Genomic DNA, 25,672 nt, shown 5'->3' on the forward strand with positions numbered 1-25,672 from the left:
CTTTAAAGTGTTCAGTAGATACTCACCCTATGGCATCTCCTTTCTCCCGAACCACGCGGCTGAATTACTTGGGATGGAATTCTTGCGATGAGGGAGGACCAAAAGGGTAGACCGTTCCTTACGCGCGACCGCAACTGCCCGCCCGCACTTTCGTGAATCTGATTGGTCCAAAGTGGAGGGACGCTCCTTCCCCGTTGGCCCATGGACACATCGGGCCTAGCGGGAAACACGTATCGATAAAGGCCTCAGGCAGGAATTTCATGTGACAGAATAGTGCCCTAACCCTACAACTCGACCTGAAATGGCCTAGTGTTATCTGGTATCAGACGGTCAGACCAATTCAACGGCATCGACTGTTCCATTCCACGAGAAGAGGCCGTTTGTGTGACGTACACAGGGAAGATGAGCTGATAAAGAGATGTAAAATGTTCTTCTATCAAATACCATGACTTGGAGGAATAGCAATGCATGAATCAGATCAAATCGCTATAACTGCCACAACGAATCTCTCCTTTAGGCTCTATCTGATCCTGGGCCCTCAGAGGCCGCGAATAAATCTCAGTTGGAAAAGTTGAAGAAAGATGGCGTTCAAATCTCCATTTGCTGCAAGTGTGGCAAGTCCCGGCAAAGGCAAGGCTGTGCTTTCGATACTACCGCCATCTATTCCAACATTAACGACCCTGACATACAAGTATCCTCTCAAACTCCTGTCACGTACGCCAGGCTTTACTCCCGAGGATTCTGTCGCAGGGAAAGATGCTACAAGACCCATTCATTTATATTTGTTGACATATGGAGGCGGTCTTCTTCCCGGTGATCATATTGATGTCTCAATTACCTTGGAGCCTCGGGGGCGATTGGTAGTCACCACGCCCCAAGGAAGCACCAAAATTTACAAAACCCCGCCGGAAGGACGGGGCCTAGCCAAAACTGCGGTGTTAGACGATATGAGCCGCCAAACGTTGGATGTTCATATTGGAAGCGAGGCCGGCCTCTGTTATCTTGTCGATCCATCGGCTCCATTCAAGGACAGCCGTTATGAACAGATTCAAGTGTTTACTGTGGACGGTTCTCAAACAGGGAATAAGAGGAGCAGTCTATGCATCTTGGATTGGGTGACACAAGGTCGAAGCTCGCGCGGCGAGAACTGGGACTTTCAAATCTGGAAAGGGCGCAATGAGGTGTGGTCTGAAGATAAGACCACGGGGAAACGACGACTATTATTGCGTGACTCCCTTCTTTTGGATGATGAAACAATCAGTCCTCCGCAGAGTCTAGGGGCGAGGTTTCAGTCTAGCGGACTCATCCGAGAGAGAACGCATCCATATGGTGTTTTTGGCACGTTAATTCTTTACGGCCCTATGTTTGATCAGTTGAGATCTTATTTCATGGAAGGATTTACCTCACTGCCGCGCATCGGCGGCCGCAATTGGTCTTCTACGTCGACAACAGCAGAGCTTTCAAATATCCAAGATAAAGTCACTTGGACGTCTGCCCGAGTTCGAGCAGGGTTCGTACTTGTAAAGTTTGGCGCTAAGGACGTTGAAGCTGCTCGAGAATGGCTTGGGGATATGATTCGCAAAGAAGGGAGCATCGCCCGAGAGTTCGGGGAAGAGGCACTGTTCTGCCTCTGACGGTAGCGAGAGTACACCAATATCTTTATCATTCAAGTATATAATTTAACAACAATTAATTGTACAATTAGGAAAGACGCTGTAAGTCATTCGTAGGTATGGATAGAGCCCTTCGGGGGGTTCACAACGTTGTGGATTATATATGAGGAATTTAGCAGTATACTATACATGGATGATCCAATCCGTCTGACATCAATCTGGGCAGCTGTGAAATCCAGTCGTTTAATCAAAAACATAATCAAATCCTCGAGCCCTAGGTATGATGCACGAAAACAAAATGTGATGTCCCCACGGAGAATCGAACTCCGCTTTCCGGATCACTCAGTTGTTTTCAACTGAGTCATAGATGGGTATGAGACCGATGACTTAACCACTAGTCGATGGAGACTGATATCACAAATGATGCCGGATAGGAAGTAATATTGATGGTTGGAAGCCGTGCTCTACGGCCGGTTCCATATATCGGAGGATCTATTGACATTTTTTCGACAACTTACAGATATAGGCAGGTCTAAAAGAACCACATAATCGGTTTTTAAGATTAATAGCGATATCTTAGTGTCCGGAGTGGATTACAGCTGAAGTTTATGTTGCTTCTACGAATGTGCTTCATACGGAATCTCGCCGGTACAATCAGTTACTCCTACCTAGGTAGGTGGACAATACTGCATACGAAATACCTTGAACAGTGGCCGCGTTTTTCCGCATGACGTTTACAGCTAGTACGAGCCCAAATTCAGTCATGAAATGCAACTGTCCATATTGTGATTGTCGTCTACTAGAGAATGTTGTTTGGGAAGATCATTTATGGCTGTAAGTGAACTAGACCCTAAAACCGATCCTTTAACATTTGAAGAAGTTTATTGACGATGACTTACTGTGTTCCTATTCCGTAGAGATCATGCAAAGAATGATCTCGAGCATATGTATGCTGTTCCATGACTGTGTGACTCCTAAAACCTTGTATAATTGCAGTGAAGACTGGGTAAGACATCAGCGCAAACACAAGTTACGATGGTGCTACTGGGGAAAACTTCATGGGGTGATAGTTTTCGAGACACAAGCGATGTACGCAGAGCATATGACTCAAAGACACAAAATTGTAGAGTTACAGCTTTCCATTTTCGCCAAAAGAAGTCGTCATTTCATCGGTCCACTTTTTGAAACATGTCCTTTATGCGGATTTCTAGGGAACGAGCCCTTAGAGCCTCACATCGCTGGTCACCTCATATATCTTGCCTTAAAATCAATGACAGGTTTCGATAATATTGACAGCGCTGAAGATTCTCTTCTTGATACTATTGGAATGACCTTGCGGGCATTGGTTACACGTCACAGAAGTATGCAGATACTTATGCAGATACTTATAGTCTCATGTTAAGAGTAACCAGAGAGCATAGGGCCTCTTTACAAGAAGCGCTGCATAGGCCCCCAGAAAGAGCTGCCTCACGGAAAATAGTTTCATCAGATACCACTGATTCCGTGACAGACAGCAGCGCTCAAAAGCCGATCGCGACGAAAAACATGGATAGTATGCCAACTTTCATTACTAAAGAGCGGCGATGGACTTGTTGTCACTGTTATGACGGGCCGTATAATCTATCATGGCAAGATTTATGTCAAATCTGTGGCCATATTACGTGTTCATCTTGCGGTTTGTGGTGATACCAGATCAAGGGCGACCCCTTTTCGGTAAAGTAGATAGTAGCAGTATGTAGTTTCGTTCCAATAGAATCGGCAAGACGTTTAAATGGTAATCCGCTACTGGTAGGCCCCTAAGAGCACTTTAATAAGTAGGCGGTTTTGATATGGTGAAATTTGGAGATGTTGTCGTATGGTGTTCATTTTGAGTTCGAAGTGTTCGTAGACCGATAAGATAAGACTAACGTTATCGCGATAAGGAAGAAAGATGGAGAATTTTCTCCAAAGACAAACACTTTATCTCTAGACTCGCCAACACATACCAACATATTCAAGATGCCTCACAAGCACAAAAGACGTCAAAAAGACGAATCGTGAGTTTTCAATCGATTACCTAAGACCCAGCTAGATTTCTGACAATCATTGCCACTCTCATAGGACCTACGATCTTCCACCCACCACTATAGCAAAGCCATTGCCAGTCCACAAAGACAAACAGCAAACGAAACCAGCAAAGAAAGGCGATAACAGGAAAGCGGGTAAATCGAAAGACGCCACATCAAAATGGGCGGATGACACACCTCGCGCCTTTGCGCGCTTGATGCGCTTTCAGCAATTAGGAAAGGCACCTTCGGGACTCGATGATGGTAATGATAAACCACAAAACAAGAAACGCAAGCGCGGCGAGGATAATGATTCCTCCACTAAACCGAATTCAAAATCAACAGCAGCCTCCAAGCTTTCTGAAGGTATGGCCCTTAAGATCCTTCCCGGAGAAAAATTATCCGATTTTGCGGCCCGGGTCGATCAGGCAATGCCCTTATCGGCAATGAAGAAATCGCAACGAACAGGTGCATCGGAGAATTTGCCCAAAGTCCGTGAGGAGCGTATCACGAAACACGAGAGACATTTGCGCAAACTGCAACAGGGCTGGCGGGAAGAAGAGGCTCGGATTAGCGCCAAGGAAGCTGAGGAGAGGGAATTGAGGGAAGCTGAAAATGACGAATTGGAGGAGATGTGGAGGGAGGCACAGGCAGAGGCTGGGATTCTCACAAAGAAGAAGAAGAAGAAAACTCAGTCGAAGAAAAAGAAGAAGGGAAAGAAAAGGGCCGGAGACGATGGTGACGAAGTCGAGGATGATGATGATGATGACGATGATGACCCTTGGGCAAAACTTAATGCTCGTGAACGAGCTGCGAAACCTATCAACCCGCTAGAAGTTGTGCAAGCGCCTCCAGAGTCGTTGGCTAAACCACGCGAGATTTTCAGGGTACGGCGAGGTGTTGGCGGTGCTGAGGTCGATGTTGCTAATATTCCTGCAGCAGCAGGAAGTTTGAGGAGAAGAGAGGCACTTGCTGAAGAACGAAAGAGTATTGTTGAGGAATATAGGCGATTGATGGCTGCAAAGAGGGGGCAGTAGTATCACGACCACTGTATGAGATATCACTGTTTTCTACAAGCACTAATACTTTCCTACATGCAAGCTCAAATTAATATAGTATCGAGGGAGACCTACATGTCATTAAAATGCTGGCTCTGCTCTACATGAAATGAATTCTTCACAATGCATTCAATGATATGTACATCCAAACAAAACGCTAGAACATATACCTAATTGTAACAGAAAACACTTTTCATCATAAAGAGACACAACGAATTTAGCCCACTGTCTAACTTTCCTGCAATGAGTTCACATAATCAGCGGCTCTAGCTTTAACTTCCTCCACCATCTTCTCATTTCCACCTTCAGCGGCAGCAAGCTTCTCCTCGAAATCGAGCCACTTCTTGAAGAAGAAACGGGCCTTCTTGGGCTTCAACTTCTTCTGCGTCTCGGTTGAAGCTGGTGTAGGAACGGCACCCTTTTTCTTGAGTACAGTGCTGATTCCAAGAACACGCTGGAAGACGCTACGGACTTGGTCGGCGTCGCCTTGTTTTATTTCCAAGTCAAGCAATATATTCCAGAGATCGGTACGCTTGGGGAATGATGACAGTAAACCTTCGAACAGAGTACGACCTCTTTCAACATCTCCGTTCGGTGACCGGAACTCGAGTTGGATGAATTTGCAGGTAGTGTCAACGTGGGTGTTGGAAGGTAAGGACTGCAAGGCTCGTGGAAAAAGATCACGGCCGCGGTCAGGATTTGCCAGGGTATCAAAAAGGAAGGTTGCGTAGTTGATGAAAAATTTTTGTCCAGAATACACTTTCTTCTTGAGCGCTGTTTGGAATAGTTCATCGGCTTTCTACAAGTTGAAAGGGTAATTAGTTATATGTGGGTAAGAGTGGTTAGTCTGGAGCAGACGTACCTCATTCTTTCCAGATTGAATGTAAATGCTGATCAATCGCTCGTAGATTTCCTGTGTGTCGTTATATTGACAAGCCTTCTTGAAAACTTCTTCGAGGCTGTCGTCCGTGCCGTAGGTATTTTCAAGATTGAGTAACGCCACCCAGATATTCAACTTCTCTGTATCCTGGCCTATGCTGATTGAACGAATAGCACGTTGGCCAATCTCTCTTGCCTTGTCCACTTCACCAAGTTCCAGCTGGAAGGCCATGTACTGAAGCCACAAGAGTGATGAATCCGGTTCACCAAGCAACAGTCGTTCGTAATCGGCCACAGACTGGGGACCGCGAGCATCAAGATCACCAGTCTGATCAACTTGAATCTCTGGTTTACGGATGCGCTTCTTCTTGTTCGAAGCCTCTTCGCCAACGGCTTTACCATCGGTGATCTTCGATGTGCTTGACAGCCCAGCATCTCCTGTCCAGTCGAAGTCACCAACATCAAGCCCTCCCTTGTCGTTCTGTGCCCTTTCGTCTGCTGTCGTTACATCTTCGTCGTCATCGCTTGATTCCGATTCATCATCGCTGCCGTCTTCAATCTCAACACCACCGATAGACATATCTTCGCCGCTATCATCACTGTGAAGTTCAACACCTCCAGCCTCATCCATTGAAAGATCTTCATCAGACCCTTCTTCGCTATCCAAACCTTCTTCATCCTTAAAGTAAGATGCTTTGAGCCCGAAGGAAATCTTTTCTTGTTTCGGATCGATTTTCAGAATCTTTGCCTTGACAATATCCCCGGCCTCGAATAACTTCCTGGCATCATCGATGTTCTGTTCAGCCATTTGGCTACGATGGCAGAGACCGCTGACGTTGGCGGAGCGGTCTATAACAATGAATGCACCGAAATCCTCTACTTTCCGAACCTTTCCGGTCACAATTTGGCCAGGCTTCAGATCACGGATAGTAATGGGAGTCTTGTAATTGGAATCTAGAACAGATTCTTTCAAGCTCATTTGCAACCTCTTGTTTTCTTGATCGACAAAGATGATTCTTCCCTTAACCAACTGGTCTGCCTGGAACTCATCTTTCCACTCCTTCAAGTAAGAATCAGACAAATCTGAGATACGGACATAAGCCGAAACACTATGGCCCAAAGTCACGAATAAACCATTATCGGCAACTTTGCGAACGAATCCCCTGACAATGTCGTTGACCTTTAGCTGATCAATTGATGTAATCTCCCGGTCCCGCACAGGTAGTGTTGAGCTCAAAACCTTGGATGGACGCAATGACAAAAAGATCTTTTTGTTGGATTTGTCAACGTCGATAATGCAGGCACGAAGGATTTCGTTCTTCTTATAGATCGACGTATCAATTTTGGAATAATCATCAGCCATGTCTGTAATAGTCACGGCTCCGACAAGTGAATCGCTGAGCTGCATAATGATCTGTTTCTCGGTAACCTTGGTGACTCGCCCAGGTAGAATCATTCCCTTTGAAAGCTTGTCGAATGAAAGCTCCCTCGTGGATCCCGACTTCACTGACAGATCCAAGTGACCTTTATCCGAATCGACACCAGTCACGCGAACCTTGAGAGCCGATCCCATCGGGTAGTTGCTTTCTAGATCCGTCAAGGTAGATAGATCATCGCTGAGGTCAATAGCTCGTACTCGACCACGAACATTGGGTGAGAGGCTGATCCAAAGATAGTCGTCGTTGATATTGTTAACAAATCCGATCATAGACGAGCCAACCTTGACTTGCTCGAGACTCAATGGCTTTCGTTCACCGGCAGTGATGAAACTGGGCTTGGCGGATAATTCGTAAACGGGATGCTTGCTGGTTCGATGACTGATCGGTAGGAATCTATGGCTGCGAGCATCGTGGAGGCCCAAGATACGTACAGGAAGGATCTCCTTGACGCGGAACTTCTGTAAAGGCTGCTTGCGGTCCTTAATGTCTTCCCATTTGTCAAAGACCTCTGAGACGTCGATACGTCCTTGCAAATTATCCGCAAGAACGACATTGATCTGTGTCTCCTTGATAGATAAGATTCTAGCCTTTGTGACTTTTCCGACAGTATATTCGGCAACGGTCTGGATGCTTTCATCGACTGGGTTCACTGGCTTCTCATCTTCAGGGAGAGGCCTCTCTTTCGATTGTGCCTGTCGGCTAGCTGTTGGTAGCTCTACCGGGCGCATGGTTAATGTGAAACGCCGGTGGTCCTCATCGATCTGATGAATGGTTGCAGTCAAGGCTTGAGAAGGATAGAACCCAAAATCTGGCATGTTGGAGTGTTCATCATCGACAAGACGTCTTGGTAACAGCCCATTGAGCCCACCAAGGAACTCCACGAAAACACCATGGGACGTTGTTCCTCTCACGAAACCCGTAACCTCCGTACCTACTTCAAGCTCTTCGAATGTTGATGGAAGACTGTTTTTCTTTAGCGCCTTCCTGAGACTTGGCTTGTGTGTTACTTTGATCAGCCGGTGGACTCGCTTGGCTTCGAGAACTAAGAGGTCCGAAAGCTTCTGACCGACTCTGATCTTAGCAAAAGCGGATGCCGCTTTGGATGCGTCACCATCAACAAGGTGAACAGCGCTGAGTCTGGCTGTCACGCCATACTTGTCGAGTTTCAAAAGCAGATCGTCGCTGGATTTCTCAAAGACGGTACCAGTGACTGACACTCCTGGGCGAATTTCGCTAAAGGCTTCTCTGTAGGCCTCGGATGATGTTGAGGGATCTTTGCAAGAAACCACAAGCTTGTCCGAGGAGATATCAACGCTAATTGCGTGGACATTAACGACCTGCCCCTTTCTGAAGTGTTGAGACGGGTCTTTGATATACGCCTCGCTCATTTCAGAAACTGGAAGGAAACCTCTAACAGTCCCGTAGAATTGGACAGTTGCACCATTCGGTTGGATGTTAATCAGTGTTCCTGGAGATTGTTGACCGGGGACGATGTCGTTGTAGTCTTTCCAGATGGCAGAATCACTGTTTAGCAAACTTTTCTTCAAGGTGAGCCGCATCTGTCGCTTTTCTAGGTTGACCGAGAGGACTCGAGCAGAGATGGCCAAGCCTTCCCGGAATTTCTTCTCGGGGTGTTGTAATACGGTATCAGCAAAATGCATAGACGGAACTAAACCTGTAATGCCATCTGCAATTGAAAGAATAAGGCCGTCAATTCCTTCTGGGCCTATGAGTAACTTCTCAATCTTTCCTTTGACGACTTCGCCTAGAGGGACATCTTCAAGTCGAATGTAGGGTTGATCAATCACCTTCTTCTCAAAAGAGAGCAAATATAGATTATCCACAGAATTGTGGCCGATGATTCGTGCTTTGTGTGTGCTGCCGGTCTTGAATGCACCCTGCTCTGCTGATATGCTCTCCACAGTGCCATCGGCGACCCTGGAGATGTGAACGAAACCAAGATGTTTGAGAGAGCCAAACTCTACATAAAGACCTAGTCCAGGCTCAACTGTCGTGACTCTGGCATCCAAGATTGTTCCAATTGAGGGCGATGAAACCTCCTGGGTGGATGGTGTGCGTCTCCATTCCAAAATATTTTCCAGAACAGAGGCACCAACCTTGAATGGTTCCGCTGCAGGAAACGTGCACGTTATTCTGGCCTTAATTTTTGCACCAAGTTGGTACTTTGTAGTAAGATTAAAAGACCCCGAATTTGCGCCTGAGTGAACAAAATCAACAGTAGCATCTAGCAGGCCCATGATTTTTCCGACCAACCCGGTTTCTGTGACCGAAGTCAAAAGTATTTCGGCTGCTGTTCCAGGAAGGAAAGTCTGGATCGTCGGTGCAGATTTGAGAACAGACTTGGGCGAGGCAGCAGTTTGTAGTTTGGAAGAGAGTTGAAAGATCGTTCGGCTAGCGTTGACACCGGTAACAATGCAGAGAAGCACGGCACCTTCTTTGATGTTTGATTGAATCGCCTCATCAGTGGAAGCCATGAAGCCCTTGGCCCCTTTCTTTCCTAGGCCGATATCCATGACACATCCATGGTCTTCTATACTCGCGACAGAAGCCTGAACCATGGCGCCTTCAACGAGATCGGACTCTGAAAGGCCCGTATTCGCCTGTCTCGGATCAAGGGAGAGCTCGATCTTCTTTTTGATTTTGGCAGTCCCAGCCTCTACTGCACTGCTTCCTGTAGATGTCACGTATGCACGCAGGTACTGTCCAACATAGAAATAATCCGAGGGATCCAAAGAGTCTTCTTCTGAATCGTCGTCTTCGTTCTCATCCTCCGCATTGAGAACATTTTCAATCTTCTTGTCGAATACTTCCGAGATCGCAGTCAGCGGAACGTAACCTGTCAGATTGTTGGGAAGTGCTAAGCCGATATCGTGGGAATTGATGCTGGTGACTTGCCCGAGAACCATCGTCCCTATGGTCAAACGCTTCCAAGTAACCAATGTCAGTACTGTCACGGGAAGAGTAACATCCACGGGAACACACCTTGAAACTGAGACCTTCAACCCGAACTCCTTCCTTGGTCTTCTTCTCTGAATCTCGAGACTTTTTGTTCTTCGACTTTCGTGATTTCTTGGTAGTAGCAGGCTTTTTACCCTCGTCTTGCATGTCAATGTCTTCGTCTGAAATGCCATCGTCGAGTCCTTCGGTCGATTTTCCGGATCGCTTCTGCTCGAAAAGAACATCTCGAGTGGCCTGGATCTGAATTTGTTTGCGCTCGAGTGGAGTCAGGACACTTCCACCTCCACGAGGAAAGGAAGACTCCTCATTGCGCAAGACGGAGACCGCGGCATCTCGACTGGTAGTCTCTTCTGCGGTATCCTTGCTTTGCTTGGATTTTTTTGATTGAGACCCTGCTTTAACGGCGTCTGAACTGACTCGCGCACGCTTTTGGTTTTTTGTGGCGGAATCGTCTCCAGTAGTTCCCTTGCGCTTAATTGGCGCCATGATTGAGAGAATCCCGAAGGTGAGAGCAAAGTCTTTCCCTTCGAAATGGACAGACAATCTTGGGAGACGTGCGGGCGTTGAAAGCCAAAAAAAATTCCATGACAGATAAGGAAGCTATCAGTGTACTAGTCCGTTTATGGTTAGGCAGATTTGTTACCAATTTTCTCACACTAACCCGGATAGAGTATGGATCGATATTTGTTTATGCCTTAGTTTTCAGGCTACTTAACTCTATAGTCTTCGGAGCTTCTTAGCTGCTCTGATCTCACCTACAAAGTTGTATATGACTGATCAGACGCGTAGATACTATCTTTTGTAGATGGGAAGAAGTAGATTATCTGTGCTTCGTGAATATCGTCACTTTTTTGAATGCTCTACAGCGGCCGCGACCGATATATAACAAATCCTAAGTGACCCCAGGAGCCACCTGGGCATCCTCCGACAGTCTGACTTGACTTGTCGATATATCTATGTAGAGACAGAGTGGAATAAATAGAAAACAGTATTATGACATGGCGCAAACTGGAAATTGCTGTGAGTTTGACGGGGGAAAGAATAACCCTAGGTCCTTGCCCTAACTGCACCAGTTGAGCAGATCAGCGAGTTAGGTACTATTTATCTCTGCGGAACAACGGAATTTGATGAAGAAAGCTAGAGAATGTTTCATCTGCGACTTATTTTTATTCCCGACGTCGACGGTCGACACCGGTGACGAAAGGTTGCCATTGACAATGCTATTGAGCTGTTAGTGGCGGTGCCTTGTCAATGAAGAGAGATCGTTCGTCTTATTCAGCCACATAAAAATAACTGCTAACGGAAGCTTTTGTCGACAAATGACAGTAAAGCTAGATAAGAAAAGATGAAACTGGTAACACCTTGTGGAACTAAGGTTGGGATGCCCCAATCCGTACTCATCACTCGAGGCTCTCGGGTGACAAACAAGCAAGGAACGAGTGGAATGAAAGGTCTGGAATTCGATTACACAAACCATCTTATCCCAGACGACAGACAATATGGGATACCATAATCTATGGACTCTGGAAATACGGATGGCTGTCAATCGGATCTTCGGCCCGCCTACAATAATGTCCCTATTGATACCCGGAAAGGGCAAAGGTAACACGCATCCGTTGGTTAAAGATACACACAGGCCAGCCAATTCAGCGATCTTCAGCAAAAGATCAGTCAATCATCAAATAGACTTATTCTCTGCACTCTTGGTGGAACGGGTTATTCATGCAGAATTGACTGGTCCAAATGCATATATTGCTACTGCATTATTCATGCCGCATTTGGGTTGCTCGGCTTTCTACAAGATGAGAGGACATTTTCGTCTTCCTTTTCCTTACTTTCTTAAGATGATGCGCTAGGGAATGACTGCAACTGATTAATCTTCCACCTGGGCTGGCACCACTAACGGACGCATCATCTCCACGCATCTTCATTTCAGGGGCAAGCAACAACATACAAAGTTAAGATCATGGACTCATACCATAGATCCACGCAAGCAATCCTAGCTCCTGTGCTGTCGTTCCTGGGCCTGACACTATGTATTCCCCCGATGGTATGGCACGCATCAAACCGTAACTGGGGTGCTTCTTTCCTCGTCGCCTATGTCATGTTCGAGGACTTGATCAACATCAGCAATGCTCTCATCTGGCCTACTGACGATATTGACTCCTGGTGGGACGGGGCAGTATTCTGTGATATTCAGGTCAAGCTCAACGTTGCAACTCAAGTAGGTATGCCGGGGGCTCTGCTGTGTGTATTTCGCAGTCTTGCTCTGGCCATGGACGTGAACAACTCCGCTTTGGTACCAAGTCGAGGCCAACGGCTGCGCAATAAGGCTGTTAACGTGGTTTTCTGCATTGTATTGCCTGTTCTCCAGATGGTAGCACATTATACCATTCAAGATATCCGCTACAACATCTTTGCTATTGGGGGTTGCACTGCAGGGTTCGATGAGAGTTGGCCGACCTTGGTGTTTCTATTGTGCCCTTCTGTCATCTACGTAGCTGCAGCGGTTTATTGCTGTGAGTTTTCAGCTTCCATAGTCTTCACGTGTCGAATGCTGATTCCATAGTCCTGATTATCATCCGCCTGGTCAAATACACATCTGAGTTCTCCGCAATTCTGGGTGCATCAAGAAGCAATCTGACCACTCAGCGGTTCATCCGACTCTTTGGTCTTTCCTTAATCATGATCTTGATCATCCTACCTCTTCAAATCTACATTCTTTTCGCCCAGATTGAAATAATGCTCCCTCTCCACCCTTACTCTTGGGAAGGCACGCATGGCACAGACCTGTCACGGATCGAGAAAATTCCGAGCAACGACAACTTACGATTTGAACGTTGGATTCCACCTGCTTGTAGCTTTTTAATATTCTCATTCTTCGGATTGGGACGGGATGCGGCGAATATGTACAACATCTTCTTCAATGTTATTGGGCTCAAAGGGTTCTCCGTGTCGTTTTCGAGTTTCAAGTCGACATCGGACTCCTCCACTTCTTCTGCAGAGAACAACAAGGGCGGTTCTTGGTATCGCTCCTTACGATCAAAGAAAAATAGTTGGCTGGGGTCTGGGCGAGCGTAAGCATTTGTCTCCGGTTTGGATTCTGATAGAACAGTATTGACTGAGAATTAGAAGCAAAGGGGGGAATGTCCTATCTCTCGAGTCGCTTCAGACAGATACTTTTATGTCGGGTGGTCATGACCTTTCGTTCGAAGGATCACGAATTGAGATGAAATCACCAGCTCGAGGGTGCGATCTTGATAGCAGGATACACCCGAGAGATGACTGCAGTGTTTGATGATATTACCTTTTTCGTTTCACTTTTCTTTTTGCGCGTTCTCGAAGCACCATATACAGCTATGCAGATGTATTTGATCATTGTATCATCGGTTAATGTGCATGGAATTTCAATGATACCTAGGTAGTTGTATTGCTATGATTGTTCAAGGAGTTACTCGCCTGGAATATCGCAATGACTAAGCTCAAATTGCTCAAATATGCATGAATTCTTTTCAATTGCCTGGAAAATGAGTCAACTACGATGATAGATTTGACATATGAATGAAGAAAAGGAGAAGAGATTGTCATGTCACCAAGCCACCCATAGACTGTCTATCTCCAAGCAAAGATACATGAAAATTTCCAAAGGGTATACTGTAACTATAGCACATCATCATCTTAGTCAACTACTTCGTACATAAGAAAGGAATCTTTGTATGAATAACACGTAGATAGAAGCGGCGTCTTGGGATCCTGATGCGTCAAAATTGTGTTCTACATCGCGGCGGTCATGCTCCGTTGTATGGTAAACCTTATATATCGCCGTGATCCGTGTCCGGTTGGATCAAGTATCGACTTATTGAGTTCCCTCGCTACCCGATTCGCTGGCGGTATGAGGGCGCTTGAGGACTTCGAGTGTTCCTGTATGCAAGTCAGCATACAAGCAGGTCAAAGGATCGTGGGATGAGACGAACGTTGCACAATGTTCAAGCTGGATGTCTTCTTGCCCTCGGCGTCTTCATAGACACGCATGCTAGCATCACCCTCGACGTATACTAGAGTTCTATACAATTAATCAGCGTATAAGACTCAGGCTAGTTGTCCGAGTATGAACCCACCCCTTTGGAAGGCTCAAGAGATGGTCGCGTCCAGGACCCTCAGGCTGGAAGCTGGCAACACGGAACCAGCTCGTTTGACGGTTGTCCCTGGGGCCATATGAAGTTCCGACGACATACTTGATGACGTCTTGACCGGTGGATGTGGCCGTGATCTCAGGCTCAGCAGCTAAACGACCAGTGACGATTATGCGTGCGATCGAGTTGGAGGGGGTGGTGCTGAAAGATCGAACAGATGCGACTGCGGCGCGAGCGCGGAGAGAGGACCGGATGGCCTGCATGGTGGTGTGAGTGTTATGTGTCTGGCGTTGGATAATTGTCTTGTTCAAGATTGTTGTTGGGTTGATTGGCCGATCAATGGGTTTCCCAGACAGGATGGCTTTAAGGAGGTGTCTCCCATCTTGCCGTTTCGGGCGGAGCAGTTGACCGCGTCCGCGAAGCTATAGCATCACGTGATGTGATTGGCTGCCTGAGTCCCGCCGCTCTGGTCTCTTCAGATGTGTTTCTGTTTCTCCTTACTGACTAGTTAGTCGTCTAGCTATAGATGATCAGATATCGTCTTTTGCGTTCTATTATGCCAACCGACCGCAGACATGTGCTGCAGAGTACTCGACACTATTAGATACCACCTACATGGGACCAGTAGAGCGTGACAGTCGGTGTATACCACCACAGCTACGAGCTCTTTACGTCGATTAATCAGCCTCATGCAATTTAGAAATAGATTCATGTAGTACGTAGCGAGCATTTTTCCTGAGAGCCTGAGGCACCAAGCTGTCCACTAACCTCCCTCAATTCCACCTTCCATTCTTATGCTCCGTTCACTCTCTGAAAGATTCACCCATGATGACAGTACTCTGAACTATCAGTCTATAGCTATCCTACTATCCTCCGAAATCATCACGATGTTCAATAGTCTTGCCAGTCTAACCCATCTCGAAGGCCACGATGTGACAAGTATGTTCATTGGCAGAGATTCAAGCCGAACTCCCCAAGCCTTGCCTTTGCTCTACGATTGAATTGGAATATGGGCTCTAATTTCACTACTCAGACTCTTGGAAGCGCGGAATTGGCCGAGCTGCTTGATTAGTGCATTTCAATTGGGACCGATCACATTAATTGATGCAGCTAATCCCTTGACTAGACAGACGACGTGCTACCTACCACCAAAGCTGCAATGGGTTCTGTATGTCCTTTGATCGGTGTACCAGAGAATTACCGGCCTCTCTTCCAGAAGTTTGCTTTTTTTCTGAGCTGGATTCGGTGATAAGAACCGGGTACTGATGGGCACTTATACCCCGGTCAGACACGTCATGTACTTGGTTCATTTCTTCCCTTGCTTAGGATCGGACACATCCGCGCCTCCTAGCCGAATAATCTCAGGGACTAATCAATGATCAACTACTCTTCGTCCTACATGGTCTTGCTGCAGATGCCACTGTTCAACGCAGACAAGATGCTCCTACATCAAGTGTACAAAATGCGCAATCCATGATGCAGGCGGCCGCTTCTCTCTCAACAACAACAGGCTCTTCTGCTACTACAGATTGGTCAGATGTCTCTGTGACGGCGTCGACAACGATGATAGATATCCATACCGTGTTCTCAAATCCTCAACCCACCTTGGAACCTACGCCGAATACAATCAATGGTCAGTAATTCGGTAACAACCTGATAACGGCAACCATTTCTAACCGATTCAGGAACCATAGACGTTAACACCTTGCCAATTCAGCTTACAATAACACCCGCAGTGGTGCTGATGATAATAAGCATAGCCTATAATATTATTGGTATTAAGAACCAGTGGTAAGTTGCCCAACAGCTCAATAGGAGTATTTTCTCACCTGGAATAGTCTTCACCTCTTCTTATCTGCTGCTTCTCTTTCAAGCCTGTCGGTAATTGTAAGTTTACTGCTTCAGATGCGCCTGATGCCCGCTAAACAAGGTTCAGGCCTTGATAGAATATTTCATGGCTCCTCCGGTACCGAACGCAATACAAGGAGCATACTTTGTAGCCGCTTTTCTAACTGGCCTTATTTTCGGGGCAATGTCTCTGATCTTCAAGGAACTCACCGAGGGACGTGGTTACCTATTAGGAGGGGTTGTGTTAGCATGTGGCTTCTTTCAGTGAAGAGAGGTGGTCTTGTGGCCAGCCCGGAAACCAGAGGTGCTTTTATTGGTGCTTTCTGTGCAGCGTTCTATGCTCTATCGTTCAGTCCTTATACTCGGCCATATGGACTGATATTGTCTACTGCATTTGCCGGTAGCACAATAGCCGTGTTAGGAATTGACTGCTTCAGTCGAGCGGGATGGAAGGAGTTCTGGCTATATATCTGGGGTAAGTTCGAATAGCTATGCCTTATATAGAACTGATGGACTTATTGGTATTACTTTAGGGTTAAATGACAATCTATTCCCGCTCAGCACATCTACTTATCCCGTCACTCGAGGATTCCGCGTTGAGCTGGCTGTTACTGTTGTGGTTTGTTTACTCGGATTACTGTCACAGTTCAGGCTCTGGAAAGTTATCGGAGAGAGACGAAAGAAGCAAGAAGAGTCTTCGGCTGAAGAAAGGAGGATAAAAGATGAGGCCGAAGTTGAAGTGGGCCGGGCGCTCCAAGAGAAGAAAGAGAATGATTTAGTGCGATGGGAGCCAATATATGGCCACAAGGGCAATTGCACAACGAGTCAAACACCGGGCTCAGAGGCCAAGACGTATCCAACGCCCGTAGAACCGGTTGAAGCTCCTGATAACGCGATGGAAATGGCAGATCTTACCACTTCATCTCATAACACCAACGACGAAGATATTATCGAAGAGAAAAGTCCGGAGAATGATAGGCATGATGTCGAACGTGAGACTGCCAACGAACAAGATCGAATTGCAGAATCACATGATGTGGACGAAGAGTATGTTAATGCGAATGATGAATCCAATTCGATAAATGAACAGAAAGCAGCAGTCTCGTCAACGCCGTCTCCATCTGTGACGCCCTGTCCTTTCAGAGTACCCCAGCCTGAAAATAACCGAGCTATTGGTTATGGCGATGGACAATCCATTCAGGTTATTATCGATGATATAGACACTGCTTCCGTCGGCACATCCAAAAGGTTATCAGCCGCGTCTCTGTTCAGACGCTTAGCACATCGAAAGAGCGTGATCAGGAGAAGAAGTCGATTACAATCAAAGTCAGATGAGATACTCGTTCCTATTCATCCGGCAAGCTCAACATACTCAGATAAAGGAATCGAAGATAGTGATGCTGGTTCAGACCATGAAGATGCTCCAAGTATAGATATCGACAATGTGAATCCTCCCCGATCTGACTCGGTAGCCGACGAAGGTGATGATAAAACATTGCAAGAGGGTGCTAGCTCTGACACAGCTGTCCTCAGTCCAACGCCGCCCGACCCCGGGGAAACCGAAATATCACGGAATGTCAAATCTAGTGCATCCCAGGGGGCACGACTCGAAGCCCAAGAAGAAAAAGTTCCTTTAATGAAAGACAAGACATCGACTGAGAGTAGGCTAGTGGACGCCGGCTTGGGGATAAGTACCGACAAACGTCGACATACTGTTGACGGTGCCACGACTATCTTTTCAATCGCGAAAGCTCCATCTCCATCTTTAGTTCATGGGAATCCCTCCAAGCCTACACAAACGAATACAATCAAAGAAGCAAAAGCCAAGAAATCCATTACTCCTTTGTCAATTCCGAAATCGAAATCTAGTTCTGCTAAAAACGAGAGTCTCACATCAGATGTCGTCAAAAGAATTCCTAGTCATGTTTCTTCCATTGTCATGTCTTACCGTACCAACGAATGGGCGAAACGTCTGTCTCATGCTGACGCCCCTGAACCCGAGCCACTTGAAAATCTCACGGTTGACACGGAGCGTCCAATCTCGCCGGATCTCATAGAATTAGCTGCTCCATTAAACGTGGATGAATTAAAGCAAACCGCGCTGACTGTTTCTCCACCACCTATGAACGAGAAACGAAAATCACTTTTTCCGGAGAGAGTCATAGATGCCACTGTTCAACAATCAACATCAAGCACCTCGCGACGAGAGTCTGGTGATGCTAGTCCAAGGGATCTAGTTTTCGAGCACCCAGAAAATGCGAAAACATCGCTTACCCCTACCTTCCGGAAGTGCTCCCACCAAGTTCAACCCTCACTCTGCCTGTTGTGAGTCGTTCACCAGCTTCGAGGGTTATCCCAAACGGCCTACGCAGTGTTTCTAGTCCATTGCTGAGTGCAGCTGTGGCAACGCAAGGTATCACACATAATTCGGCTCGGAAATCTACTCAAGGTCAAGGTGCGGAGGAAGAGTCGCAATTTCTGATGGCCCAACGGGAGAGGCTGATTCAAGCGCGCCTTTCATCAGTCTCACTAACGCACGACTCCTTGGCCACAAGGAACAAATTGAGACATTCGCTAGAAGGAATGTATCAGTCACGCCCTGGAAGTCAATTGAGCATGGTTGGTGATATGCCTTTAGCACAGAGACGGTCCCTATTGCAGCAAAGAGTCGTGTCGCCTATTCTGGCCCTGGATATAGACGCACCAAGATCCCCAGTCGATAAGACTCCTCCGATTGGCGCTCGAATCTCGCGAGAGTCCAGCAAGTCCAAAGTATCGGCCATGGTCGCATGGCGCGAATCGCTTCAAGAAGACTTTTCCAAGTACAAGCCATTGGTAGATGTCGACATTGCTCAGAACGAGTTGATGGAACAACAACGAAAGGCGCAACTGGCGAGGAACCAACGCCTACAAGTGTCTGAAAATCTGCATAACTCGATTGCTGAGCGTATGCGACGGGGTGATATGCAGGATCTGCATCGTGAAGCGATGCGACGGATGCAAGCTGCAGCTAACCGCAAAGTGACGAACGGTCCGCGATAAACGAACTCGCGATCCTGGAAAGGCGACAACAAAAGTGATGTTTTCTGCAGTATTTAATATTACTATATAAGATATATCATAAAGAAGCTCATTTTATAACCTTTAAATCATTATATCTTGTTGTTGCGTTGTTATTCGTAATAATTAGATGTTGAGATTTGTTAGCGATCGCATATAAATTCAACTTGGCCTTTGAGCCCGGGCCGACCACCACCTGGAGAGTGAGGGGAGGCGACGCGACAGGTAGGAGTTTGGATATAATTTCGTCTATAGCATCAATAACTAATGTATTGGTATTGGTAATACCGATGGTCAATACGATCGGGCGATCTGAAATGTGGGGAGAACCACAAATAAGCTCACTAGCGTGATACAAGTGCGTATTGATGATGAGATCACCGAGGTTGTTGTTCCCTGTTCTCCTCATGCCTTATTAACTCCTCAATCAATTGTCATTATACTACTTCTTGATCCTTGCATGCATAAGCACTGCAAAATAACCAATATTATACCATGTCTTGTTGATTATCCTGGGCTATATTGCATTTGATTTCGTCTTTGGTCGCCTTTCCCCGCATTTTGTTGTCCGACGTTTGTGTTACTACATACTATCCTACAAAATGACAGAACAAGCATCGTTTCAGTCCGGCGCCAACCTCAACTCTCTCGGACCAGCAAATCTACGCCAACGACCACTCGGACGAGCAACCACATTCTCAGAGGCTACTACAACCCCGTCAAAATTCAACAGACGCAACTCGGCAATCTCAGACACCGTTTCTGAAGCGCGGCAATCAATTCGCGATTCAACTGATGAGCTACTGTTCCCGCGTGCCAAAGCCACAGTGAGCCCTCGATTGGCAGAAGCGCATCATGATTCTCATTGGCAATCTGCGCCGTTAGCGTTGGCTTTGTTGCCGGCTGTGGGGGGGTTGTTTTTCAATAACGGGAGTGCGTTTGTGACGGATGCGACGTTGTTGATTTTGGCGGCTGTGTTTTTGAATTGGTCTGTCAGATTACCGTGGTATGTCCTTGACCCCTATACTCATATTTTAAGAAATTCGTTATTGAAAATATGTAAGGAATTGGTATCGTTCGGCCCAAGAGATTCGTCGACCGCTTCCGGACACCTTGCATGGCGACGATGGGACAATCGTCGAGGAAGACGATGGAGAAAGAGATGAAGGCGACAAAACGACAAAAAAATCAACAGAGCGAAGGAGTATAGAACAGGCCAACCAATCAGCTATCAAAGAGCTCCATATCCATGAACTCGCAGCTCTGATATCCTGTTTCGTATTTCCATTGATCGGCGCATGGCTACTACACGGTATTAGAGGAGCGTTATCACGCCCATCAGAGGGTCTGGTCTCGAATTACAATCTGACTATATTCCTTCTTGCGGCTGAGATACGTCCCTTTGCGCATTTGTTGCAAATGGTGCAGGGTCGTACACTTTATCTACAGCGCGTGGTGGCCGAAGCAGCGGATGAAGAAGATGAAGATAGAGAGATTGATCACAACAAGATCTTAGATCTTGCTGCGCGCTTGGAAGATTTGGAGGCGTATGTAGCGGATAACGCCGCGACGAAAAAAGGCTCAAACTCGAACTCAAAACAAGCCACGACAGGGGAAACTTTAAAACCAGAGCTTCTATCACAAATTATAAACGAAGTCCGACATAGCATTCAACCAGAAATGGACGCTCTTAACCGCGCAATACGTCGCTACGAGAAAAAAACGGCTCTAATGGCCTTTCAAACAGAGACACGAATGAACCAGATCGAAGCTCAAGTCGGGGATGCAATTGCCCTTGCAGCTGCAGCTCAAAGATCAGCTGCGGACAACCGTCAGAGTTTTGTGTTTGCCCTGCTTGATTGGATGGCTGCTGTGGTAGTTGTGCCGGTTAGAGTGTTGATGCAGCTTTTTTCGTTACCTGGGAAGATGGCCTCGTTTTGTGTGCAGGAGGCCACTCTTCTTGTTTTGGGTGGTGGGAAACGGAGGCTTACTAAGATCAACAAGGGCAAGCAGATGCAGAAGCCGTCGACAATGACTGAGAAGCGGTATTTAGGTGGCTCTTCGCAAAGTGCTGTGGTTTCAGGGATTCGGCCTGTGAAGAAGGAGACATAATGAGGAACACTGCCTCTAGTGATCTTTCAGGATTCCATTTTATTACTAGGTCATATAATCTCGGCGAATGATGTATATATATATGTATTAAACATAATGTCTGTGCCAAAAGGAGGAAATAAAGACAACTTTATATAACATAATGCTAAACAACCAAGGGGATGTCTCAACTCCGCTCTTCTCTAAAACCTATCATACCTGTATAAATCACCAGAACAAAAATCTTCCTACAATTTCGCCACAGCGTTAACCCCCAATCTACTCTAATCAACCCGATGTTCCACATTAGGTGTTATAACAGGTTGCAAAAATGCCTCTACGACAAGTCTCTTCCTCTCCTCCCATGCCCGACGTTCCTTTTCTCTCGAAGGTGCGGTGGAACCAGGCGATATCATTAGGTTCGAAAATAAACTTGATAATCCCAACTCCACAGCCTTGCGTCTTTGATCAGGTGGCCTGGTCAGGTTGGCGTCGGTGCTGGTGTATTCCTTGCTTGTGTCTCTACTGGATGAGTCTGTAGAGCTTAGTGTTAATGTTCGTTTTCGACGGGATGGAGATGAGATGCTAGGTATGATCTTTTCTGGTGGTACCTTCGAGTCTGTTTGCGTTGGTGGTGCTGGCGGTTGGAGCATAGGAGGTAATTCCGACGGGTTTGATGCTGGAGCAATTTCGTTGATGATTTGATTCAGCATAAATGTCAAAAAGGTAAAGGATACGCTATGAGCTGGGGATGGCGCGAGACTGTCTAGCACCCATGACTGAATGTCCTCGGGAGAGCGCCAGGGATCTTTAGATCTTTCACGCAAAATAAGCTGCTGTTCCATAATTTTCCATGTTTCACGTTTGATGATTCCATCCTTGAGTGTTGTTAAGAAGAACACGAGCGTTTCAGCGAGTATTTCCAATCGAGGTAGAGAAGATACCTCTGGTGGAAAGATGGAGCTTAGTGAACTACCATTATCGAGGGCTTCGCGGGCCGCAAACAGAAACGGTGCTCTTTGATTATGATCTCGAAAGGTCCACGATCCGGGGCAAAAGGGCCAACACACTCCGCAGCTCTGAACCAACCACGGAGGTGTCTCATCTTGAGCTTCACCTTTCATCATGCTCCATTCTGCTACTGCTTGCTCAGTAAGACGAGAAATCGCTTCTGTAAGACGGAATAGCTCTCGTGGAGCTGACAACCGAACATTGCCCTCAGCTTTCTTAGCATCTAACGAAGTTGGGAACCCGAGACTGCGAACGCCCGCTTCAGGAATATGCGTCAGTTCTTCTAATGATCGGCCAAAGCAGGTTGGTAACCATCTTCCGTATACCGGAATGAAATGATCCCTGCCTTCGATCACTCGAAGCACCAAAATCTCCTCAATCTTGACTTTGCCTGCATTCAATGACCGTACAAGGTCTAGATCCTTGACATGCACAGTCACTTCAGCAACTGCTGAATCTCCCGGTGCGAAAGTGTATGTCTTTTGAGGTCGTTCCTTCTTCTCATCCTTTCTCTTTTCATCCGACAGCCATTCCACCTGCACATCCATCCAGGCTTGACGATCACTCTTGGCTTCTTCGGATTCCGAGTAGCTTTCATCAATCAAGGCCTTTGATGTGAAATAGAAAGTGGCAGGTACACTTCCTGTGTTCGCAATCGTCACGTTCTTGCATATGGGAACACCAAATGCTACTCCACCAAAGTAAATCGCATTTTGATCATACGCTACATCACGGGGCAGTTCTTCATTCTCTTCCATATGAGGATCTACAACCACCGTCACCTCTGGTCGGGCTTCATTTTCAGCCCTATCTAATTCTTTCGCGACCTCTTGGTAGACTTGACGTCTCAGATCTGGTATCACTGCATCATACGTAAGTACAAATGCTGCGTCAAGAGGTTTGTGATCAGACGAAAGGACACCCTGATGTGACGTATAGTGTATCAACTTAATCTTCCCTTCCGGCTTGTCATCGTGGGTACCCAACGAGCGCTCTGAAGCCCCGTCCTGAGAATCCCTGGAGATATCTTCAACTTCACCAAAAAATCAGGATTATAATCGAACAAAACGTTTTCATCGTCGGCCGCCTTGTCTATTCCCCGATTCTGCATTTCTTCATCCTTTTGTCGTGATTTTTCGGCTTCCATAACCTCCTTCTCATAGGCTTCGCGGTCTGCCTTGGATCTATAAAGTATACGATCACACCAGCTTGGCCCCCTTTGTTTTTCACTGGTATCAAAGATGGCAACACTGCCCACATCATACTTATAAGTTGGCAGAAAATAGATTTCTCCCTCTCTCCACCCTTCGTGAAATGCCTTTTTCTTCATTTGCTGATTACGAAGCTGATCATGACTTAGTAAAGAGTTGAGAGTCGTCAGGAGGGATGTTGGATCGTTGAGCGGATCTGAAGTCTCTACTATGGTTGTGGGCACAATTGTGGTTTTTTGTGCTTCAGCTTCCAGCACCTCCGCAGTCAGCCTTGGATTCTCAGCAGTTTGATCAACGGTTTGTTTCTGAACTTCTTCTTCAGTAGTCTCAGTTTCTGAATCGACCACCAGGATAGGTGAGGGGAGATCGGTGTCCGGCTTCTTTCGGTGCTTATGCTTTGCATCATACGGATTTTGAGTATGTAATGAGAGAAGACGACGGATATCTTCTCCTGGGATATCATCTAGGCGATAGTTCAAGTCGCCGAACCAAAAAGCAAAGTCTGCACTGGCAATTGTGTCACTAGGCTCCCCATAAAGCTCGTGGTCTATCCCAATAGGATTAAACTTAGTGCGGCTGACGATCTGCCCAGCATCCCAGTTTCGCCGGTCAAGGCTGCCCTTATCGGAGCCTGCTGCTAGGTGACAGTTAACAAATACTAGCCGTGTGGTCTCTCCTAGTACAAGACGCGTTATTGTAGCTCCTTTATTCCCCATGCCCATGATACCCGTGCCCACGGTGGTGGAGCTCACAGAAGTGATTGTAGGCGCAACATTGGGTGCGGCATACACCAAGAGCAAAAGCCCGACTAACTGGGATTCAGCGACCAGTTGATATCCAGCAGGAAGTGCTTCCTGAACAACATTTTTCCAACGAGTCGACGGAACCGGGTCATTGAAAGGACTTAGCGTAACAGCCGGCGATGAAAGATCGACTATTTCTTGTAGCCCTAGTACATATAGCCCGACTTCATCCGTCAATTTTTCAGCCAGGTTTTCACGCGCTTGTGTGGTAGTGGACCTTTCTGAGGACGTCGACCTTCTTTGCTTGGAATTATGGTATTGTCTCCCCTGATCAGTCACATGGTGTATTATATCCTTCCCTTCGACAAACCAATTTTCAATGTCCTTTTCCGTCCCGGATAATGCGGCGACATTCCATGTTCCAACCTTGATGCGGATTGTGCGCGGTCGGATATATTCAGCTTTGCGAGCTCTGACCTCTCGAATAAGACTTGGTAGGGTTGAGGTATCTTGTTGGACTGTGTCGTCGGAATGCTGCTGTTCTTCAGGCAGGGTAAGCGGACGTGAATCTGAACTCGTGGTTGAAGACCGTCGACCATTTGTAGATGGTGCCATTTTCACGACTTTGTTGTCTGGTTATGTACTATCCGGGGCCAAGTAGCGACCCCTCTGTATACTGTGTGCCACCTTCGCCAACCATTCACCGTAGACCCAAATATCTCCTGCGTATTTATTCCGCCGTGCTAAGAACGCGAAGTCATCAGCTTGAGCTGTATGCAGGCAACAGCCATAGTTGTAGACGACAAGACGAGGTTGAACTAGGCGAGACAATGCAGGCGGGGTTGCCTCGAGGGGTGTCGAGAATCTAGACGCCGCTGGCGTGGCTGATGGGCATGACGGGGGCGTGAGGCGTGAGGAATGAGGGGTGTATTTCGCAGTGCGATGGCGAGATTGAGCAGATCTGTCTGTCTGCCTTGCCTTGGGGGTACGGTGACTGACTAACAAGCTCAGCAGTCAGTTAGAGTTTGGAGCACCCAAGAATGGATGGCGTTGAGGTGTCGTCTGACCTAATTCTTTCCTTCAGAAGGCAAAGACAAAGGACTAAAGGCCTGATTGACAATCACGAGGGGTTAGATGGAGTAGTAGCCCAGGAACCATGCTTGAAACGTATCTGATGCTTCTCATCTGCAGTACACTAACGAGCAGCGAGGAGATATGACGCTCATGACTGGCTGGCGGTCGCTGGTGGGCTGGTCTACCTCGGGATACAGTCCAGACCAGTGGAGTTGTTCCGGTTCAGGCAGGCCAATATGTGATCCCTGGTAGACAATAAACCGAAGATGAAGTTGGAGTCTACTACAGCAGAAGGAAGGTACATCACCAAGTTAGCCTCAGATTTAAGGCTGCAAGGCTTTCAGTTTATGTACCCGGTAACAGCCTGGTATTTTTTATGGCTTGTTGGTCAAATCATACCATTAAAAAAATGTAATGGAGCATGATAATTCTTCTTTCATTTCCAAATAGTTCTCAACTTGTTAGATAAATGGTTCTAAAGGTTTCAT

General features: G+C 46.8%; 7 protein-coding genes and 1 non-coding gene across 8 annotated transcripts, besides 2 other annotated features; 4 read left to right on the plus strand and 4 right to left on the minus strand.

The window, feature by feature from the left end:
- Positions 1-367: 367 nt before the first annotated feature.
- On the plus strand, positions 368-4,838 carry TSTA_054070 (urease accessory protein UreD). Its single transcript, XM_002486962.1, has 2 exons — positions 368-1,621; positions 3,714-4,838. Exons 1-2 carry the CDS (start codon positions 582-584, stop codon positions 4,693-4,695), a joined length of 2,022 nt encoding a protein of 673 aa, XP_002487007.1. The 5' UTR covers positions 368-581; the 3' UTR covers positions 4,696-4,838.
- TSTA_054080 lies at positions 1,918-2,022 on the minus strand. The gene has a single exon. It is a non-coding gene; the product is annotated as a tRNA-Met (tRNA).
- Positions 4,330-4,379: a microsatellite.
- Positions 4,390-4,436: a microsatellite.
- Positions 4,839-4,851: 13 nt separating the features above from the next.
- On the minus strand, positions 4,852-10,499 carry TSTA_054090 (rRNA biogenesis protein RRP5, putative; the record flags this gene model as incomplete). Its single annotated transcript, XM_002486963.1, has 3 exons — positions 4,852-5,515; positions 5,579-9,979; positions 10,038-10,499. 3 exons carry the CDS (start codon positions 10,497-10,499, stop codon positions 4,946-4,948), a joined length of 5,433 nt encoding a protein of 1,810 aa, XP_002487008.1. The 3' UTR covers positions 4,852-4,945.
- A 1,480-nt stretch (positions 10,500-11,979) lies between these two features.
- On the plus strand, positions 11,980-13,094 carry TSTA_054100 (a-pheromone receptor PreA; the record flags this gene model as incomplete). Its single annotated transcript, XM_002486964.1, has 2 exons — positions 11,980-12,532; positions 12,583-13,094. The coding sequence occupies 2 exons, from the start codon at positions 11,980-11,982 to the stop codon at positions 13,092-13,094; spliced, it is 1,065 nt and encodes a 354-aa protein (XP_002487009.1).
- Positions 13,095-13,481: 387 nt separating this feature from the next.
- Positions 13,482-14,511, minus strand: TSTA_054110 (ssDNA binding protein, putative). Its single transcript, XM_002486965.1, has 3 exons — positions 14,132-14,511; positions 13,988-14,076; positions 13,482-13,934 (listed from the first exon to the last, which is right to left on the minus strand). Exons 1-3 carry the CDS (start codon positions 14,407-14,409, stop codon positions 13,870-13,872), a joined length of 432 nt encoding a protein of 143 aa, XP_002487010.1. The 5' UTR covers positions 14,410-14,511; the 3' UTR covers positions 13,482-13,869.
- Positions 14,512-15,442: 931 nt separating this feature from the next.
- Positions 15,443-19,036, plus strand: TSTA_054120 (uncharacterized protein; the record flags this gene model as incomplete). The annotated part of the gene is made up of 7 exons (XM_002486966.1): positions 15,443-15,779; positions 15,907-15,937; positions 15,985-16,033; positions 16,083-16,215; positions 16,260-16,469; positions 16,528-18,319; positions 18,376-19,036. Exons 1-7 carry the CDS (start codon positions 15,620-15,622, stop codon positions 19,034-19,036), a joined length of 3,036 nt encoding a protein of 1,011 aa, XP_002487011.1. The 5' UTR covers positions 15,443-15,619.
- Positions 19,037-19,635: 599 nt separating this feature from the next.
- TSTA_054130 (uncharacterized protein) lies at positions 19,636-21,166 on the plus strand (the record flags this gene model as incomplete). The annotated part of the gene is made up of 2 exons (XM_002486967.1): positions 19,636-20,060; positions 20,119-21,166. Exons 1-2 carry the CDS (start codon positions 19,657-19,659, stop codon positions 21,164-21,166), a joined length of 1,452 nt encoding a protein of 483 aa, XP_002487012.1. The 5' UTR covers positions 19,636-19,656.
- On the minus strand, positions 20,943-24,725 carry TSTA_054140 (phosphatase family protein; the record flags this gene model as incomplete). Its single annotated transcript, XM_002486968.1, has 2 exons — positions 20,943-23,173; positions 23,221-24,725. The coding sequence occupies 2 exons, from the start codon at positions 24,723-24,725 to the stop codon at positions 21,430-21,432; spliced, it is 3,249 nt and encodes a 1,082-aa protein (XP_002487013.1). The 3' UTR covers positions 20,943-21,429.
- Positions 24,726-25,672: the final 947 nt, after the last annotated feature.

This window comes from Talaromyces stipitatus, genomic scaffold, assembly GCF_000003125.1.
Source record: "Talaromyces stipitatus ATCC 10500 scf_1105507295487 genomic scaffold, whole genome shotgun sequence".
NCBI classification, from domain to species: Eukaryota; Fungi; Ascomycota; class Eurotiomycetes; order Eurotiales; family Trichocomaceae; genus Talaromyces; species Talaromyces stipitatus.